Source organism: Carcharodon carcharias, chromosome 20 (assembly GCF_017639515.1).
Source record: "Carcharodon carcharias isolate sCarCar2 chromosome 20, sCarCar2.pri, whole genome shotgun sequence".
Taxonomy (NCBI): Eukaryota; Metazoa; Chordata; class Chondrichthyes; order Lamniformes; family Lamnidae; genus Carcharodon; species Carcharodon carcharias.
The window spans coordinates 28,622,130-28,634,522 of NC_054486.1; the positions used below are offsets into that span (position 1 = coordinate 28,622,130).

The 12,393-nt window shown below is 42.8% G+C and overlaps 1 protein-coding gene across 4 annotated transcripts in view; it reads right to left on the reverse strand.

Annotated features, from left to right (window-relative positions):
• The window catches only part of LOC121292639 (metastasis-associated protein MTA1-like), a 145,554-nt gene that overhangs the window by 93,390 nt on the left and 39,771 nt on the right, over positions 1-12,393 (reverse strand). For 3 of the 4 annotated variants that reach the window (XM_041214876.1, XM_041214877.1, XM_041214878.1), the window contains exon 3: positions 3,477-3,603. In XM_041214876.1, the coding sequence (XP_041070810.1) occupies positions 3,477-3,586 (110 nt within the window). In that variant the 5' untranslated portion in view covers positions 3,587-3,603. Of the gene's footprint in view, positions 1-3,476; positions 3,604-6,068; positions 6,088-12,393 lie in introns of those variants that run through there. The other variant, XM_041214875.1, reaches the window with a different exon arrangement.

The following is a 12,393-nucleotide window of genomic DNA, read 5'->3' on the forward strand; positions in this document are numbered from 1 at the left end:
CAAGGACAGACATGTGGGCAAGAGAGCAGGGTGGAGTGTTAAAATGGCAAGCGACAGGGAGGTTTGGGTCATTCTTGCGGACAGCCCAACGCAAACTGGAGGAACAACACCTCATCTTCCGACTAGGCACTTTACAGCCATCCGGACTGAATATTGAATTCAACAACTTTAGGTCGTGAGCTCCCTCCCCCATCCCCACCCCCTTTCTGTTTCCCCCTTCCCTTTTTTTTCCAATAAATTATAAAGATTTTCCTTTTCCCACCTATTTCCATTATAAAAAAAAACCCACTAGAGCTATACCTTGAGTGCCCTACCATCCATTCTTAATTAGCACATTCGTTTAGATAATATCACCAACTTTAACTTTAACACCTATGTGTTCTATTGTACTATTGTCATTGACATCTTTTGATGATCTGCTTCTATCACTGCTTGTTTGTCCCTACAACCACACCGCCCCCCCCTCCACCTCTCTGTCTCTCTATCTCTCCGCCCCCCACACACACACCTTAAACCAGTTTATATTTCGGTCGCTTGGTCTTGATTTTCAGCCCGTTAAAATTTGGCAAGCGTGGATGTTTGTCACTTAGGTAGCGATGAAACCAGGAAGCCGGTCACAAGGTTAGTGGTCCGAAGACCTACCCTGAATTACATCATCTGATGTGTGTTACTTTATTAATTACTTATTTACATTAACAAAGGAAAAAGCCGTAAATTTAGTTAACATAATTGTAACCAACATTAAGTAACACTACCAAATAGTTAAACAGAGTAGAATAACTAATCAAAATGCCAGACAACTTAGGTTCACTTAACCCCTATTTACAAATACTCCACCTTACCTGCCCACCGGGGATCAGGCGTTAGGCCTCCCACCCTGGAGATATACAATACCCATCTCGTGCGGCCTCTCCGTCCTCCGTCTTGGGTCTTGTGACATCTCTACGGGTGGTCTCTGTGAGACAATTCTCTGACTACTGGTCTCCGAAGATCTGTAAAAGTTCCAATGTCAGAGATATTGCAAGTCTTGAAGCAAGCTGGGCGAAGGATTTGTACTTATCGATCTTCAGGAATCGCATGAGGCTGTTGTTCATGTCGAGCCACTTGCCACGAGCTCCCATAACGAATCCGAAGTATCGTACTGACTTGCTGCCAGTCAGTTTCAGTATCTCCTCCTCAAGGTGTTGGTACTTGCGTTCTTTATCGGCCCATGCTTTCTCCAGAGACTTGTTGTTGTCTTCGAAACGCACTGTTACATCCACCACAGCGACTACTCCGTCCTTGACGAGAACAAGATCAGGCTTCCACAGGGTCCCGTCCTTTCCGAAGAGCCTCGGTTCTAGGTGTGATGTCCAGCCGTATTTTGCAACAAACTGCTGTAAGCGGTCCAGTATTTTGTTGTGTCTTTTTATATTTCAACTCTTTCTTGGACTCGAACTCAAGTTCTGTCGAAGGGTCATGAGGACTCGAAACGTCAACTCTTTTCTTCTCCGCCGATGCTGCCAGACCTGCTGAGTTTTTCCAGGTAATTCTGTTTTTGTTTTGGATTTCCAGCTTCCGCAGTTTTTTTGTTTTTATTTTTGTTTCTATTCTTGTTGCATTACTATTCCCATCTGCCTTGCATCATTATCCCTATCGTCATTTAATCTCTCCTGCCTTCCAGCCCATCACCGATCTTCCCCATTATTCATTCCTCCCCTCTGCCACCTTCCCAGCCTCTTCAGTTGTTTAAAATCTATTATATCTAACTTTTTCCAGTTCTGATAAAAGTTGAAGAACTGAAATGTTAACTCTGTTTCTCCCTCTAGAAATGCTGCCTGACCTGCTGAGTATTTCCAGCATTTTCTGTTTTTATGCCAGATTTCCAGCATCTGGAGTATTTTGCCTTTGTGTTGAGGGAACCAAGAAATAGTCTCAGAGGATTTACAGCACTGAAGGCCATTTGGCCCCTTGTGTCCATGCCAGGTCTCTGCAAAAGCATAAAAGCAAAACACTGCAGATGTTAGAAATCTGAAACAAAAACAAAATACTGGAAAAACTCAGCAGGTCTAGCAGCATCTGTGGAGAGAGAGAAACAGAGTTAACGTTTCGAGTCAGTATGACCCCTCTTCAGAGCTGCAAAAGAACTTGGCTGGTCCTGCTCCCTCGGCCTTTCCCCGTAGCCCTGCAATTTTACTTTCTTCCTGTGTATATCCAATTCCTGCTTGCAACCCACAACTGAATCTGCCTCCACCACACTCTCAAGCAGTGAATTCCAAATCCTAACCACTCGCTGTGTTAGAAAGTTTTCCCTCATGTTGCTGTTGGTTCTTTTGTCATTCACCTTATATCGATGTCCTCTGGTTCACGACCCTTCTGCCAACCTCTTCTTGTGAAAAACTCGACCGGAATTGGTTCAAGTCAATTCCACAGTGCTCTACTCCTGAAGGAGGAGCCACGATCAAAAGGAGTCACAGGTTGAAGATTTGGCGCTACAATGTTGGAGCCCTATCATCAACCCTCGCCTGCCCCTAATCGAATTGCGCAGCTCCCCACTGAAATCAATAAATAAGAAAATCTGTCATGGTATTAGCCACAGCTCAGTGGTAGCACTCATGCCACTGAATTAGAAGCTCATGGGTTCAAGTCTTGCTCCAGAGCTCTAAGAAGCTATGCCCTCTGATTACCAACCCTCCTACCAGTGGAACCAGTTTGAAATGACATTTTTTTCCCAAAGATACAGAAAGCCAGATAAAGAATATTAAAAGTATAAATTGAAAGCAAAGGAGCATTCGTAAAATCAAGCAGAGGCTTTCTCTGCCATTTGTGCTTGAATTCATTCAAAACACTGCTGCCCCATATCCTTGCTGGCACCAAGACTTGTTCACCCTGAACTCTTATGTTGATCTATATTGGCTCCCGGATTACTAACACCTCAATTTTAAAATTCTTGTTGCTTATTTTCCAAATCTCTTCATGGCCTTGCCCTTCCCTAGCTCTGCAACCCCCTCCAGCCCTACAACCATCCAAGATCTATCTGCTCCTCTGATTCTGGACTCGTGGGCAACCTGCATCTTCATCAACCCACCACTGGTGGCCATGCGTTCAGTTGTTTAGGCTTTAAACCTAGAACTTGGCTGCCTATATCTTTCTGCATCTCTCTCCTCTTTAAGACGTTCCATAAAACCAAACTATTTGACCAAGCTTTAGGTCACCTATTCCAATTTCTCTTTATGTAGCTTAGGGTTGAATTTTGATTACACACCTGTGAAGCACCTTTAGGCATTTCATTATGATATGAATGCAGATTGGTGTTATAGCTACTGCCATCTCTCCAACATGCTTGCAGCCAAGCAGGAAGGATAGGGAATCAGTGACAGGACTTGACCAAGGATAGTTAGGTTCAACTGGGAATGAACATCCGATGACTGAGCATCACAATATTCCCCAAGGTTAAACATGTAGCCACTGATGAGCTCCGCCCTCCCCACGGTTACCTGATGTGGGTTGCTGGTAAAGATTCCAGTTGTCGTGATAGGAAGAGTTCTCGGTGTTTTAGCTGATGTCGCTCATTCTCCGATAGCTCCTGTAGTTCTGTGTTCTCCATCTCTTCTTCCACTTCCCCTGCACAAAGATCAAAGATGCTGGGTCAGAGCAATCATCTCCCACCCTTCCAAATATTACTGCTATGACACATCATTATATATATCAGATCACAACTATCCAACAAATAACACAACAAAAACAAACATAGGCACAGCCAACGTTCGCTCAATTTTTTTCCCCCGAGTGTGGGGGCAAGTTGATTGCATGGTCCCTTGAATTTTTTTGCATGGCCACACACGTAGTGAAATTTAAAGAGGCGAACATACGTACGACCAGCATGGGAACTCTTGGGTTGCTGCACAGTTGCGTAGCTTAATAGGATCATTAGTGTCAGCAATGTTCAATGGGTAGCTCTCTCGCCATTAGTCCATTGGCCATCCTCTTGACCTTGCCATCTCACATGTATCACTCCTCCCATTGTACCAATCATAGATAGGGTCACTTCTGATCACTTCCTAGCATCTCTCTCTGTCCACAGCCACTTCTCAACCTCATTTCCTGCTGTATCCACCCCTGGAAAATTAACTTAAAACTGGTCTTTCGAAATACCAACTATCTAGCCTTTGACCTTCAAGCCCCCATGATATCTCTGTAGCTACCAATCTGCTTCAGCATACCCTCACCTCCACCTTGGATGCTCTAAGCCCATTAAAACCATTTTTCTCTCCCACTCTGGCCATTCCTCTGGTACAGCCTTCATCACTGCTCCCTTAAGTCCAAGGGACATAGGCTTGAACACATATGAGGGACAATTAATTTAGCCATTCACTGCCACATTAGATTGGACCACATGAACCACTATCTGTCCAGCTCTCATCTGCTAAAACTGCTCACTATTTCAGACCAGCCTTGAATGCTAAGACAACCGCCAGCTGCTTTTCTCTACTGCAAACTGCTTCTTAAACCCCTCTCCCCTGTCGTTGCCACCCTCACCTCCCCACTAGCCCCCAGAGCTAAACGTCTTCCAAGGTTCTCCCAGCCACAGACTCAAAAAGGTATTTCTCTAGTGTCAAGCCTATCTCTCCTCATGACCTCTCTGAGCTCATCTTGTCCTTGTGACCCATCAGCTTTTCTCTCTGCTCTATTCCCACTAAATTACTGATCAACTAACTTCCCCTCCTGGCCCCATGGTAGATGATATTGTTGACAATTCTCTCTCATCAGGTACTGTTCCCCCTCCTTTAAATCTGCTATGATCACTCCTGTCCTCAAAAAAACTTTGATCCCTCAGACCTTGTAAATTAATGCCCTATCTTCAACCTCCCTTTCATCTCCCAAGTCCTTGAGCATATTATCGTCTCCCGAATCCACGTCAATCTGTCCTGGGACTCCATGTTTGAATTCCTTCGATCAGGTTTCCGCTATGGCCACTGTGCTAAAGTGGCTCTTACCAACTCACATCCTATGTGATTCTAACAGAGGTAACCTATTCTTCCTCATTCTTCTCAACCTGTCTGCAACCTTTGACATTGTTGGCCACGTCCTCCAACAGTTCTCCACCATAGTCCAGCTGGGTGGGACAGCTCCATCCTGGATCCATTCTTATCTAAGCGTAACCAGAGAATAATCTCCTGCTGCTACTGCACCATTATCTCTGATGTCCCCAAGAATCTATTCTAAGACTCCTCCTGTTTTTCCATCAACATGCTGTCCTTGGCGACACCATCCAAAAACATTGCACGTGATGACAACCTGACTGACCTCAGCACCAACTCTTTCCCTTCACTCTTATGAATTGTCAGGTTGCTTGTCTAACATCCAGCACTAAATGAGCAGAAATTTAATCCACATAAATATTGGAAAGACCAAAGCCATTATCTTCAGTATCCGCCACAACTCCATTCCCTAGCTACTGACTCAATCTCTCTCCCTAGCAACTGTCTGAGGCTGAATCAGGCTGTAACCTTGGGGTCATATTGGATCCCAAGATGAGATTCTCATCACACATACACACCACCATTTAAACCAACTCTACAAAGTAACCAAATTTCACCTCCGTCCCAACTCATCTGCTGCTGATATAATCAACCATACATTTGTTACCTCTCGACTTGATTATTCCAATGCATTCCTGGCCTGCCTCATGCATTTTACTCTGTGTAAACTTGAGGTCATCTAAAACTGTTGCCTGTGACCTAACTCTCACCCAGTCTCATTCACCACTCACTTCCCTGCTCACTGACCTCGAATGGCTCCAACTTATCAACATCTCGATGTTAAATTTATCACTTTTTTCAAATCCCTTCATGGTCTGGCCCCTCCCCATCTCTGTAATCTCCTCCAGTCCCACAATCCTCCATCTAATTCTGGCTACCTGAGCATCAACGGTTTTAATATAGCCACCATTGGTGTTTGTGTCTTAATTGTCAAGGCCCTAAGCTCCAGAATTCCCTCCTTAAACCACACTGCCTCTCTTCACTTTCCTTGTTGAAGACACTCCATAAAACTCTATTGACTAAGCTTTTAGCCATGTGCCTTAATACCTCTTTCCGTGGCTTGTTGTCAAATGCTGTTTTATAATGGTCCAGCCTTGGAACATTTTATTATGTTACAGGTAGTATATAAATACAAGTGCTGTTGTTGTTGAGCCAGGATGGTTGTGTTTTTCATGTTCCACTTCAGAAGCTTGAGCTCAAAATCCAGCTGATACTTCTGTGCAGTGGGGAGAAGGAGGACAGATGGGGCTCCATCTATTAAAAACTCATACAAACATATGAATTAGGAACAGTCGGTGGTCATTGGGCCCCTCGAGCCTGCTCCACCATTCGATAAGATCATGCTGATCTGATTTCAACCTCTACTTCTGCTTACCCCCAATAACATTTCACCTCCTTGCTTATCAAGAATCTATCTAGCTCTACCTTAAAAATATTCAAAGACTCTGCTTCCACTGCCTGTTGAGGATGAGTTCCAAAGACTCATGGCCCTCAGCGAAAAAATTTCTCCTCAACTCTGTCTTAAATGAGTGACCCATTAATTTTAAACAATGACCCCTAGTTCTAGATTCTCCAACAAGAGGAAACATCCTCTCCACAACCACCCAGCCAAGACCCCTCAGGATCTTATATGTTTCAATGAAGTCACCTCTTACTCTCCCAAGGAGATACAAGTCTAGCTTGTCCAGTCTTTCCTCATAAAACAACCTGCCCCTTCCAGGTATTAGTCTAGTAAACCATCTCTGAACTGCATCCAACACATTTACATCCTTCTTTAAATAAAGAGGCCAATAGTGTACACAGTACCCCAGATGTGGTCACACAATGCCCTATATAACTGAAGCATAGCCTCCCTACTTTTGTATTCAATTCCTTTCACAATAAACATTTGCATTCTATTAGCTTTGCTAATTACTTGTTGTCGCGGAAATCGGAGTGAACACTTAGAACACTCAGACCCTGGAGGCTTGTCTAGGAAGTCTTTATTAAAATCGTGATATCACGGAGAGCCTAGTCACATACAACGGAGCAAACCAGTCTCTGCCTAACACCTCTTTACACACATAGATATAGCAAAAGGTTCGTGACAGAAACTTGGGCAATTACAATAGTTTCAAATGGCTTCAAAGGATAGCGATCTGTGTTAATGATTTAATGACTAGACAGGACAATGTCAATGGTTCAGCAAATAGTGTTAATGGCTACATATCTTGGGCAATGCACACACAATAGTTTTTTCTCTCTTGGATTTTGCAACCGTATCTGACATCCGGAGCCCCTTAGTCTGGGAAGATAGCACTGGCCCTTTGATTTGCTAATTTATGTGCTGGCTGCGTGACTGTTTGGGGACATTCTACAGTAATTTCATTATACATGTATTTTAATTTCCTTTCCCAATTATACATGTCGTTTATTTCATTCACAATTATACATGTATTTTATTTCATTCACAATTATACACGTATTTTATTCCTCCACACTTGTTGTACCTACATACCAACATTTTGCAATTCATACACTGGGACACCCAAATCCCTCTGCATCTCAGAGCTCTGCAATCTCTCACCCTTTAGAAATGTGCTTCTTTTTTATTTGTCCTGCCAAAAAGGAATCGACATAGCCAGAACCCTAATCTAAACAAAAATGTTCCCTTCACCTCCATTGATTAATGCAAGTCTCACTCCAGGCAGGCCTGATCTGTTGAAACTGCCAAGCTGTTGAAACAAGCCTTTTTGACATCTTGGCTGGCTAACAGGAAGCAGAGTTAATCTGCAGTTTTGCCCTCTAACCTGGGGTTTGGACATAAGGAGCAATTGTTTCAGCTCAGTAGATTGAAACCCCAGTTCTTATTGAAATGTTCATGCTTAACTCATCTCCAAAGAGACAATTTGAACTAACTGTGACTGTTGCCTGCAAAATAAAAGTACATTCTCGTTGTCATTGTGTACTTAACTACTTGCCAGCTTTTGAAAGAAACTTTGATTGAGCATGGCGGCTTATTTTGTAAATACTGTGCCCTTAAAACGCCCATGATGTAATTCTATTAACATCACCCCTGAATGACCTGGCTCGAATCTCTAAAAGGACAATTTCACATTTTCCCAGATTATACTCCACTTGCCAGATATTTGCCCACTCACCTAAACAATCTATATCCTTTTGTAGCGTCCTTATGTCCTCTTCACAATTTACTCTCCTACCTATCTTTGTATCATTAGCATATTTAGCAACCATACCATTGGTCCCTTCATCCAAATCATTTATATAAATTGTAAAAAGTTGATGCCCCAGCACTGATCCCTGTGGCATACCACTCATTACATCTTGCCAACCAGAAAATGACCCATTAATGCCTACTCTCTGCTTCCTGTTAGCCAGCCAACCTTCTCTCCATGCCAATATGCTAACCCCGACACCATGAGCTTTTACTTTCTGCAATAACTTTTGATGTGACACCTTATCAAATGCCTTCTGAAAACCTAAGTACAATACATCCACCTGTTCTCCTTTATCCACAGCACATATTTCTTCCTCAAAGAACTCCAGTAAATTGGTGATACATAATTTCCCTCTCACAAAACCATGCTGACTCTGCCTGATTACCTTGAATTTTTCTAAGTGCACTGCTGGTACATCTGAAATAATAGTTTCTAACATTCTCCCTCTGACAGATATTAAACCAACTGGCCTATAGTTTCCTGCTTTCTGTCTCCCTCCCTTTTTGAATAAATGAGTTGCATTCACTATTTTCCAATCTAATGGAACCTTCCCCGAATCTAGGGAATTTTGGAAAATTGAAGCCAACACATCAACTATCTCACTAGCTACTTCTTTTAAGATCCTAAGATGAAGTCCATCAAAACCTGGGGATTTGTCAGCCCACAGTTCCAACAATTTGCTAAGTGCCACCTTCCTGGTGATTATAATTTTCTTGAGTTTCTCTCTCTCTTCCAATTCCAGATTTACAGCTGTTTTTGCGTTGTTATTTGTATCCTCGATACTGAAGGCCGATGCAAAATACCAGTTCATCTCCCATCTCCTTATTTTCCATTCTTAAATCCCCAGACTCACTTTTTATAGGACCAGCGCTCACTTTGTTAACTCTTATTAAAATATCTATCGAAACTCTTACAATCTGTCTTTGTATTTATAACTTGCTTTTGCTTCCTCTAATTCTTCCCTCCCTATTAATCTCTAAGTCATTCTTTGCTGTTTTTTATATTCTGTACAATCTTCTGACCTGCCGCCCATCTTTGTGCAATTATATGCTTTGTCTTTTAAGTTTGATAGTATCTTTAACTATTTTAGTTAATCACAAATGGTGGGCCCTCCCCTTGGAATTTTTCTTTCTCATTGCAATGTATCTATTCTGTGTATTCTGAAATATTCCTTTAAATGTCTGCCACTACATCTCTATTGGCCTATCCTTTAACCTAAATTGCCAGTTCACTTTAGCTAGCTCTGCTTTCATGCCCTCATAATTGTCTTTATTTAAGATTAAAATACTGGTCTTAGACCCACTCTTCTCTTCGTCAAACGAAATGTAAAATTCAATCATATTATGATCGCTGCTCCCTCAGGGCACCTCCACTCTGAGGTCATTAATTAATTCTGTCTTGCTGTACACTACCAGGTCTAGTATAGCCTGCTGCTTGGTTGGCTCCAGAATGTGCTGTTCTAAGAAATTATCCTGAAAATATCCCATGAACTCCTCACCTAGGTTACCTTTGCTCATAGTTTTTTTCCAGTCTAAATGTAGATTAAAATCCCCCACGATAATCACTGCGCCTTTCTGACAAGCTCCTATTATTTCTTCTTTGATACTCCGTCTTACTGTGTGATTACTGTTAGGGGGCCAGTACAACACTCCCACAAGTGACTTCTTGCCTTTATCATTTCTCATCTCTATCCAAACCACTTGTAGATTCTGGTTTCCTGATCTTAGATCATCCCTCTCTATTGTGCTAATATCATCTTCAATTAACAGAGCCATCCCTCTACCTTTTCCAAGCTTCCTGTCCGTCCTAAAAGTCACATAACCTTCAATTTTCAGATCCCAATCTATGTCATCTTACAGCCATGTCTCTGTAATGGCTATCAGATCATACTTATTGATCTCTATTTCACCATCAGTTCATCTGTTTTGTTTCGAATGCTACTTGCATTCAGGTACAGAGTCTCAAGTTTTGTCATTTTATTATTTTTGTAACCTCTAGCTTTATCTGCTGATTTACTCTTAGATTTGTACTCTCTGTCCCTTCCTGTCACGGTGCATTTATCATTTCCCATATTAATACCATTCTCTCTTGCCTTGTCTCTACTCTTTCATAGACCATATCTTCCCAAATTTGATACCCTGCTCCCACTATTTAGTTTTAAACTGTCTCTACTTCCCTAGTTACGCAGCTGACAAGTACACTGGTCCCAACACGGTTCAGGTATAGACCATCCCAACAGTATAGCACCCATTTTCCCCAGTACTTGTGCCAGTGCTCCACAAACTGGAACCCACTTCTCCCACACCAGTCTTTGAAGCAAACATTAATTTCTCTAATTTTATTTGCCCTAGGCCAATTGGTACATGGCTCAGGTAAGAATCCAGAGATTATTACCTTTGAGATTCTGCTTCTTAATTTGGTGCCTAGTTCCCATGCTGACTGTGCAGAACCTCTTTCCTTGTCCTGCCTATGTTGTTGGTACCTACAAGAACCACAACTACTGGATCCTCCCCTTCCCACTCTAAGTCCCACTCCAACCCTGGGCAGATGTCCCAAACCCTGAACAGGAACTGAACAGGCAACACAGCCTTATGGACTCAGGCTCTTTGTTGCAGAGGAGAGTGTCAAACTCCCTCACTATACTGTCCCCGACTACCACTACATTCCTTAGTGCTCTCCACACTTGAATGGCTTCCTGTGCCATAGTGCCACGGCCAGTCTGCACATCCACCCTGCAGATGTCACTTTCATCCACACAGGTTGCAAGCACCTCAAGCCTGTCAAAGTCAGAGGCTCCTCCACTACTGTCTGCTCAGTCCCTTTACCTGCCTCACAGGATGGTGTTTCTCTTCTTAAGAATGAGAATGCCATTGGTAAACCCTAGAAAGAATATTTGCAACAAATCTTTAACCGTGAATCTGCAGTGACAGCTGAAACTCTCCAGGCTACCCCCAGTACTCTGTGGTAGAATTCATAGGTGAACCACCATCAATGGGAAAGCTGCAACAAACAAGCAAATGGATGAAAAACAACAAAGCCTTCCAGTGGAAATTTTCAAAGCTGGTGGCTTTTGCTCACATCAAGACTCCATGCACTCATCCTATGGATTTGGGAGGAAAAGTAACTCACCCTGGCTTCAGAAATGTGATACTTGTAACTATCTTCAAGAAGGGAGATAAATCATGCTGTGGAAGTTTTGTCCACAGCTGGGAAAATCCTGACACACATTCCCCTGAATCATCTACTTCCTGTGGCTGAGGAAATCCTCTCAGAGACACAACTCCCAGATTGGCCTGCCTCCGGTAAGATCACATAGGCAGGCGGTTAGGCATCAGCGGTGAGCGGTATCAGGATTCACTTTAGTCCCAACATTTGAAAGTCTTTAATGGCAGCGTAATTCCACCCATAGATTCATCAAGAACCACGTCCACGTTTTGCGCCTCTACACACGGATGCCTTTTTGGTCTCAAATTGACCTTATGCTTTCCTTAGTTATCCTCTTGCTTTTCATTTTTTATTTATTTATGGGATGTTAAAGTCGCTAACAAGGCAGTATTTGTAGCCCATTCCTAATTGTCGTCAAGAAGGTGACGTAGAGCTGTCTTCTTGAATCACTGCAGTCCATGTGGTGTAAGTATAGCCAGAGTGCCATTAAGGAGGGAATTCCAGGATTTTCACCAAGTGACAGTGAAGGAACTGATATAATTCCAGCTCAGGATAGCAGATGTTCTCATGCACCTGCTGCCCTTGACCTTAAAGGCTTAGAGGTCACCCGTTTAGAAGGTGCTGTCAAAGGAGCCTTGGCGAATTGCTGCAATGCATTTTGTAGATGATACACACTGTTTCCTGAGTGTTGTTGGAGCTGCATTTATTCCAGACATGTGGACAGTATTCCATCACACTCCTGACTTGTGCTTGTAATGGTGGACACACTTTGGGGAATCAGCAGGTGAGTTTTGCACAGAATTTCTAGCCTCTAACCTGTTCTTATTCCCACAGTATTTATGTGGCTGGTCCGGTTAAGTTTCTTGTCAAAGGTAACCTTCAGGATGTTGATGGTGGGTAATGCCATTGAATATCAAGGAGAGTTGGCTCGATTCTCTCTTGTTGGAAACGGTCATTGCCTGATGTGTGGCATGAATGTTACTTGCTAA